We start from the raw sequence: 8,981 nt of genomic DNA on the forward strand, positions 1-8,981 counted from the left end.
CGGGGGGGGCCGCTGCTCAGGGACTGGCTGGGCATCAGTCGGCGGGTGGTGAGCAATTGCATTGTGCATCACTTGCTTTGTTTATTATTATTATTATTATTATTATTACATTATTATTGTTCTTATTATTTTATTTCAATTATTAAACTGTTTTTATCTCAACCCATGTGTTTTTCTCACTTACTCTTCCAGTTCTCTCCCCCATCCCACGGGGGTGGAGGGGCGAGGAGTGAGCAAGTGGCTGTGTGGTACTTAGTTGCCAACAGGTTAAACCACAGCAATGAAGAATTTCAAAGGAGGCACCAGCTGTTATGTTTTACCCCTGTTCATTCAGCTGGCATCTCCTACAGTTAAGTTGCTGCTTGTAGCTTTCTTCTCCATAAAAATGTCCTATATAATTTTACATAAGGTCTCTTTCCACTCCCCTTCATATAAGCTGTTCACAGACTGAACAGAGACTGTAACACGGGGCAAGCATTGATTCAGTCTGATCACCCTGTATTAGTGGCACTTCCTCTAACAACCTAGAAGCGTGTAAGGCCATTCGTTTCTGTTCCTAATTCCTAACATTAAGTGAGTTGAAGATCCTATGATTTTTCACTGTCAGTGCAACCTATAATTAAACATCTCATGATGCAACACACAAGTTGCAAAATTATGTGATTTAGATTGCATTTTGTTACATTAAATTATTATGTACACTTAAATTTACACTTTGCATGTCTGCTTTTAGAAAGAAATTTTCATTTACATACCTATACACCCCCCAAGCAGTTGATTGGAAATGTTGTGTTATAGGTACATCACAGATCCCCTGTTTGTAAATCATTTTTGATCCCTTATAAAACAACATCGCCGTGTATTTTCTTGAACAAAACTGGTAAAAGTCCACTTTGATAGAGAATGGTTTTATAATCAAGGTATGTTGGTGTTCAGTTAAAATTGTTTCTAGACAGCAGTCACTGCAAAAAATGCTGAGTAGATATTTAATTTTATAAGCAATATAAAATGTGGGCATTTTACCACCTATGTGTTGCTACATTCCAGTGTACTGACAACAGTGAAGAATGAATCCTCTTGGATAAAGAAAGAATACTGTCAGAAAACCAAAACTTTTTGCACTTTTTGGAACCCAAATGACACCCGGAGATTGTTGTGGATCTGGCATCACTTGATAATTATTCTTCTGTTTTCTGTCATATCCCGAAATATGGAAAGAACATCTTTAAAAGTCTAGATCTGGACCAGAAAGAGACTTTAGTAAATATGAGAACACAATTCATAAGCAGTCCTTCAAAGAGGCTTTGGTTGTGAATTCATCTCACACAGAAGGTCTAATAGTTTAATAAGTCATTCACCATAACTCTGCTTAGACTTCTTGACACGCGTCGGTCACAGTAGTCATTTATGTTGTTTCATACCACATCATCCTTTTGGAATAAAATAAAGGTATTTACGCTTTTAAGTTAGTATTTAGATTATATATTATGCCTCGAGAGATTAAGATTTCATTTAATTTCTCTGAAAAAAATTGTAGGTTTTTTTCTGGATAACCATAGGCATGTTCTTTATTTCAGGTTGAAACTTCTTGCTTTTCATTTTAGAGAAGACTTTTTTCCAGTATCATCAAAGTTGCTAGGTCTGACTTACCGTTTCTGTATCATTCATTATCTCTATTCCTCTGTCATGTCTCCTCTCTAAACCTGCAGTCCAGGTCTTTTCAATGTCTCCTTACACGGAAGTCTAAGTCCTGATATATAAGTTCTGGTTACCAGCTTCTCAACTGCTGTTTCTGCAATGTCTTTTTTGAGATAGGGTGACGAGCACTGAACACAGTCTTCCAGGTGAGGGAGTACTAATACTTCGTGTATTTTCTCTATGTTTCTCATTGTACTACCACACCTTTTGGTTTTTTTTGTGGACACTAATATGTATTGAAGATACGCGTTTCCTGCTTATTCATTTGTGTTTTTTCATAACACTCTAATGTGAGCATGGAACTTTATTAGATTATCTATATGATCAAATCCTGGCTGTAAAAACAGTATATATCAGATTTATAAGAAGGGAGAGTAATAAGCACACGATGAAGGTAAGGGCACAGGGATTAAATTAGGAAAGTATATACATATAATTATTTACTAGTTTATTTTTAAGTAGTATTCACAGTTTTATGTATTATATTGTATGATTGTCTTGCACATGATCATATAAATTTTTGTTGACAGCATTGTGTTGTATTAATGACATTGCAGACTACTAATACAGTTCATCTTTTAGTTTTTTTAAATTATTTTAATGCTAGTATCCAGAAGAAATAAGATTCTTTTGTCTGTCTTTTTTTTCACATTTCAGACAGATACGTCATCGTTGGTAGTCATCACAATGGTTTGAATACTTATGGTGGACAAGAATGGGCCAGTAGCACTGCTATCATCACAGCATTTATACAAGCCTTGATGCTGAAGGTTAAGAGAGGCTGGAGACCTGACCGGACCATTGTTTTCTGCTCATGGGGAGGAACATCATTTGGGAACATTGGTTCATATGAATGGGCAGAGGTAAAATAATTTCAAAGGACTCATTGCAGTAATGATTACTTTTGCTGAAAGCAAGAAAACAATATGAAATTACCACATAGAAATTATGGTTCATTAACTGGTCTGTGACGTCTGTCTGTGTACATTCATGTACTCCATAGCAAATGCAGTGAAAACATCTACAGAGGCAGTTCCTGTGGAACAGAGCCTGTGTGATAATGAGATGGCAAGTTGTTTCCATAGCTGTGAAGGCTGCATATATAGCACCTTTGTGAGCTGATTCCTCTCCATAATTCAGCAGAGGACAGTAAAAGAGAGCATTGCCAGAGTTTGGGGGAGGGGGGGAAAACCTCAAAAAAGACCCAGGCCCAGCAATAACTTAGAGGGCTTTTTCTCCTTCTTGGGGGTTCAACAGTTACTAATTTTTAATTCATAGGCTTAGTGTGGGGAGAACTGAATCAAGAGCACATTGAATGAAAAGGAGAACCATACTATGGTTTACATTAATCACATAAATATTTCAGTGTCTCCATGGCTAGTGCTGATTCACTTCTCACATATTTGTGCTAAGGAGTTAGATACAATTTGTCACAGACAATTCCTTGGGCTCTTACTTTCAACAGAATAGAAATCAGCTTATTGAAAGAAAATGCCTCATCAGAGTATCGTTGATCATATATGACTACGGTGGACTTCAGTTGGTAATTTAAAGGAATAGCTAGCAGAGGGGTTTATGGCTGCTGAATTAGTAGATAAAATGAAGAGTTAATTGCTTTTTATCATGCATGAGGAGTGGTTAGCTCTCAATGAAGTTTCATACTTCCAACATGATTATTCTTCAAAAACAAGAGAGAGTGAAAAAAATCAAATTGAAAAGATCCAGCCTGTAAGCAAAATTTGTTTAGTTCCACTTCAAGTCAGCTTTACACCAGATGTAATTGCGTTACACCCCTTCTGTTCAATATAAAGAGCCACTTCATGCAAAGAGTAACTCATGACTCAGAAGACAAAGAGGATCTTTTTTAAAAAAGAGATAATTGAAACAGTCTGTACATACTATTTTTATAGCCTAAAAAATAATAAAATGAAAACACTGGGAAAGTTATGCAATTCAAATCTGAATTTGGTCTCTAAAAATTTGAGTACATTTCACTGTTGATATTGATTGCTTTTGAAGTTTGTCTTCTGTCAGGCATAAGTTTAAAAGGCCTTCACGTTGTTTCACAGTATGTAATGTTTTCATTTTTGGCCGTACAAGTGTAGTCATTTTTAATTCCTCCCAGGCCTGTTTGCATTTTGTTGAGATGATGTGTGAAATGGAATTATAACTTCTGCTATATAGAGAAATAGCACTAAGATATCCTTTGAAGTTCTTAACAGCATGTTGTAAGAAGTAGTAGTTAAGTAATACTTAGGGAATCACAGAGGACAAAAACGTAGGGTGCAGTTTTTCCCTAGAAGAAACTGAAAGAACAAAACAAGTCTTAATTATAATGATGCATAGTAATAACCATTGCTCTGCTTGTGTTGTAGGATCTCAAGAGAGTTCTTCAAAGAAATGTTGTGGCTTACGTTAGCCTCAATAATCCGGTCAGAGGCAATTCAACTTTACACCCTGTTGCATCCCCTTCTCTTCAGCAACTGGCAGCAGAGGTTAGAAATAAAATATTTTCTTTCACAGGTGGTTTATGAGGTTACATGGTTAACCCCTTTGATGCTGGCTGGTTTTAGATAACTGTAGGTGGAGGTTGTTTTGTTTAAGCATTTTAACCTCACAAATGCACATGAACTGTTTTTACTAAGTAAGCAGGTTAAATTTTATCAAAAAAATTACAAGGTGTATTAAGAGGTTGGAAAGGATAACTTATTCCAACAGCTCATTATACCAGGTCTCGCCATACTTGCATGCCCTACAGCTTTTTCACCTTTTGGCAGCTTTAAAATAACATATTTTTTATTATTTAGCACAAAGCACATTTTTCTCTTCCTAATCTGATTTTTGCAGACTGTTTCTCAATTTGCATTTAAACCTGTGTATTTACCAGATGTAACGTGACACACATGGAGAGTGTTACTCTTACTATAATAAATACTGTCTAACGTATGTCAGGTTCAGTGCTCAGCTATGCCTTTGTAACTAGTCTAAAGTCAGAATATTCTGTAGTTATGCTGGTGTAAGTGCACATAAGCTTTAAACTAATGACCTTATTGCTGTTTCTGAGGTTACTGAATTTATTAATATTTAAAATGAATTGAAAATAATATAAGGTACATACTAAATGGTAAAAATAGTTGGCGTGCATAAAAAAAGTGGCGTGCATAAAATGGAGTTCAATTTGACTTTCATAAAGTGTGCTTTTTAGATGTTTGTTCTATAAATTTGCCAAGCTAATACTCATTAGGTTATTCTGATGTTTCTTTGACTTGCCTCTGAAGCATTCGGTACTAAACACTGCTCGAAGTAACATCTTGAACTAAATGGAGTTTAAGACTGATCTTGCTTGGCCATTGTTGTCCAACTAAGTTAGTAAAATGATATCAAATTGCTTCTTAGCAACGTTTTAACCATTTCTCCTGTCCAGTGATTAGGTGGTAATTTCCTCATGGAAAGGATCTGGTTTATTCTGTGTAAGTATTGTGAAAAACACAATGCAAAATAATTTATTTTCAGGGAATAAAAGGCTTTTATTTGTGGAAAATTATTTATCATGTTATATATATATGAGTCTACTGGTGCTATGGATATGTCAATTAAAAAATTATTTTAAGTTTTAGCTACTGTATTTGCAAAAAGTACAATTCTGATAGGTTGCTAGCCTTTTGCTAACCTATTGGTGTTTGCAGTCCTATCTCCATGAAAACAGGTATTTAAAAAGGAATGAATTTATTACATTAGGTCCTTGAGCTATTTGGTTTTTTCTCATTTTGTTTCTTTGACTTCACAATATGATCCATGGCAGTGATCTGAAAACTGTAAACTGTCTGGAGCTGTGCGGCAGACACTTTCTTTATTATCTATTTATCACTTATATTAAGATTTGATTCTTTTATTCTAATAAGTGCCATATTAGTAAGAGTGTTACAGTCATGCCCTCTATTTTGGAGAGAAAGCAAAGGAAATCTCTTTTTCACTTCCACTTTTATTTCTGTGGTGCATTTGGGTGTGATGCTGTAATATTTTGTAATTCTTGTTGTAATAGCAATTGTATCCTATCCAGTAGTATGGACACAGCCTCTCTTAGCAGTCCTGCCTGGCACCAGTTAATTGGTTAACAGTCCGTAAAACATGACTAGGACTTCATTTTTTCTTCCAATAAACACACTTCATCTCACCTCTGATTCTTTAATGGCTAAGGCTTTGTTATTGAGGCTGTATCCATTCTGCATGTTTACCCTGAAGCCCCATTTAAGAAGAAAAGGACAAAATGCATGCGAGGTAATCTGTATACTTTTGGTTTTTGTAGGATAATATTATTTGTAATTAATGCAACTGTCATTGCATTGATGCATGACTGCAAAAAAGATTTGTAGGAATCATTGCTTCCAAATGCTGGCTAGATTTCTGATTTCATGTCAAGTATATTGACAGTGATGGAACAGCCCAGCACAGATCTTCATTTGTTCCCACGGGTACTCACAACTTGCCATGTGTCTAGAAGATTTTCTCTGGAAGACTGATCTACTTATAAAGAACATTGATATTACTTCCAGCACTTGCCAAGAAGACAATGTAATTACAGATTATCTCAAAATTACGATAGTGCAAATGGGGTAAGATGTGTCTTTTTGGAGCTCATCTCATCTTGAAGAAATTGTGAGTCCGTTAACATGAGATTCTTGTTAACAGATGCAGGTTGCAAAGAAGTGCTTAAAAAGTCCAGTGACAGACAAGGATCATTTTAATTTGGAAGAGTAATTATCTGAAATTAGGTTTGTTAGAATAGAAAAGAAGATTAAATGAGAATTTAGAACTAATAGTATCAATCCATTTTAAAATGAAAAGAGAAAATAGCCATTCTTGTTTAGTTAGGTAGAAACTTCCATAATTTATGGATACGTGGGAGATACCGCACTATACCTTTGGATTCAGTGGTAAAACTCACACTTCTATTTTTAGATTTCACAACAAAAGAGACTGGCTTGCATTATTTTTTCCTATTCCTAAACAGTGTTGCAACATTGTTTTGAGGAGGTGGAGACTAAGATCTGCTCACCATTTGCACTAAGGACAGAGTTGGATTTTGTTCAATGCTCACTGTTGTGCTAAAATTGTGGGCGCTTCATCTCAGTAAAACAGAGGAAGAATGTTTTCCTAGGGACAATTAATACTTGTTACAAATGCCTACAAAGGTTAAGTGTTAGGATTCTAGGGAAAACAGTGAAAAGCTGTAGTTTGTCCTGTGAAAGAAAAGCTGAGTAAAAATCACAGTAAATGCGGAGCACTCCATGAATGCTACAAGGACTGTAGCTTAAAAAGAACTGTGGAGAAATGGCAAACTAAGATAGGCAAATGCATACAACAGTGTTTACTTTCTCTGCTGTAAGTATGTGGCTCTTCTAGAATAAAAGTTTGGATGCTTGCTAATCACTGCAGCTTCAAAAACACTTTTTTTTCTTAATTTCTGGAAACTGTAGGAAAAGTAGGGAAGAAGTTTTAGCTGAAATGTAGCATGTGTGAATATTCTAGACTTACCACTAAAAAGAAAAATCACAAACCTGATGAGTTTTCTACCATGTGAGATCTGGTGGTCAGAGAATAGGATAAGTGCTTGGCTAATTAACAGAGACCATGACTTCTTAAAGATGTTTTATGTAAAGGGATTACATCTTTATTTCAGTTGCAGGTTTCAAAAGGGAGCTACATAAGCAGTCTGCAAATAATAATTTTATGTGCCTATCAGTGGGATTCTGGTTGAAACACCAAATTACATGAAGAAGCTTATTTAAATATTTGGATTAATTAAGCAAAGAGGAATTCAAACAATTCTGAGACCTTGACATATTTAATTCAAATCTTTTTTATGTAACTATGCTAATTAGTGTCCACATTAACAAGAGGGAAATACTGCCAAGTTATATTTTTGCCTACTATTATTTTGTAAGGAAAATGATTGTTAATTCACTTGCTCAGTTAGTGAATCACCATTTGTTGGCAGAGTGTCATTGGTAAATTGGGTTTGTTTGATGCTGGCATTCATTCTCTGTAAATAAGGCCATTAATGAATTTTTCTATAATTAACTTTTCACAAGTAAAAAAGTTATTAGGAAACATAAATTAATTGCTGTTTTCTTTTAACTGATTGTATGGCCACTGCTGATCAGACTCCAGGTCTGTTGTTATTGCTGAACCCAAGAAAACTTACTGCTCCTTTCTCCTAAGGAAAAGAGCCATTTAAAGCTATCGAAGAATGAGTTGAGCACTTTCTATATCAGAAATTAAAAATGACTGTACCAAGTATTGTTCCATGCTATTTATCTGTATTTGTTTCTATTAATGGAGTAAATGACATAAAACATCTTTACATTTAAAGGTGGTGTTATTGACAGAAAACTTTTTCTTTTTGAAGTAGAACCGAAGATAAACTTCTGTATAGATGCTTGTTACAACAATTATTTCTTGATTTTTTTAAAATCTTACATTAATGTCAGCATTGATTCTTTTCTTCCAGCTTCTATGTGTTTTCTCATTTATTTTGTTTTACCTTCAGCATTTAATAATGGATCTCCAAGCATCATATATCAGTTTATTTTAAAGAAGAAAAAAACATTAAAATATTATTTTAATTGCTTGTTGTATGCCATATAACAGAAGATTACAGCTTCCCCATGAATTTTCAGTCTTTACCTATTATTGCTTTTAGTGTTATAATTGATTGCTGGTGTTACTTTTTATATTTGTGTTGAAAACCAAAAAAAATCCCTTGCAAATCAGAAGTTTATGGTGTGAACTCCTGTCTCAGGAATTCATAACTACGTTAAAAGGATGCTGTTAATATAGACAATACTTCATTGCCAGCTCTATTAAATTCTTTAAGATGCTTCTTCTCCAATGTGAAAAGCAAAGTTTCATTTAATGGTGGATTGATTTTGGAGTTGCAACATGTACTTTGCATCTGCTAACAATTTTGATAAAACGTTGCTTTGTCCACTGTTGCATATTTTTTCACTCTTCCTCCAAATTAAACAATTTTAATAGATAAATGCTGATTCAGACAGTGGATAATCATTTCAACCTATTCATACATTTTGATGTTATGGAAATGCTACTGCTGTTAACCATAGCGGGGGGAAAGTTTGTTAGCAAGGAAGAATGCAAGTGAACTAGTTTTTATGCTGTGATCTTATTGGAGATCTGCCAAAAGTCCTTTGTTTCTAATGAATCAAGCTTTCTGCTTCCATATCCTTCCTTGTCTTTGTGAAATTAAGGTATTAAGTTCTTCT

The 8,981-nt window shown here is 34.7% G+C and overlaps 1 protein-coding gene across 1 annotated transcript in view; it reads left to right on the plus strand.

Annotated features, from left to right (window-relative positions):
• LOC103914987 (inactive N-acetylated-alpha-linked acidic dipeptidase-like protein 2) overlaps positions 1-8,981 on the plus strand; it is a 149,483-nt gene that overhangs the window by 18,292 nt on the left and 122,210 nt on the right. The window contains exons 5-6 of the mRNA XM_009321731.1: positions 2,356-2,561; positions 4,074-4,193. Coding sequence (XP_009320006.1) covers positions 2,356-2,561; positions 4,074-4,193 — 326 coding nt within the window. The remainder of the gene's footprint in view (positions 1-2,355; positions 2,562-4,073; positions 4,194-8,981) is intronic.

The sequence above is a fragment of the Pygoscelis adeliae genome, unplaced genomic scaffold, assembly GCF_000699105.1.
Source record: "Pygoscelis adeliae isolate BGI_AS28 unplaced genomic scaffold, ASM69910v1 Scaffold223, whole genome shotgun sequence".
Classification (NCBI taxonomy): domain Eukaryota; kingdom Metazoa; phylum Chordata; class Aves; order Sphenisciformes; family Spheniscidae; genus Pygoscelis; species Pygoscelis adeliae.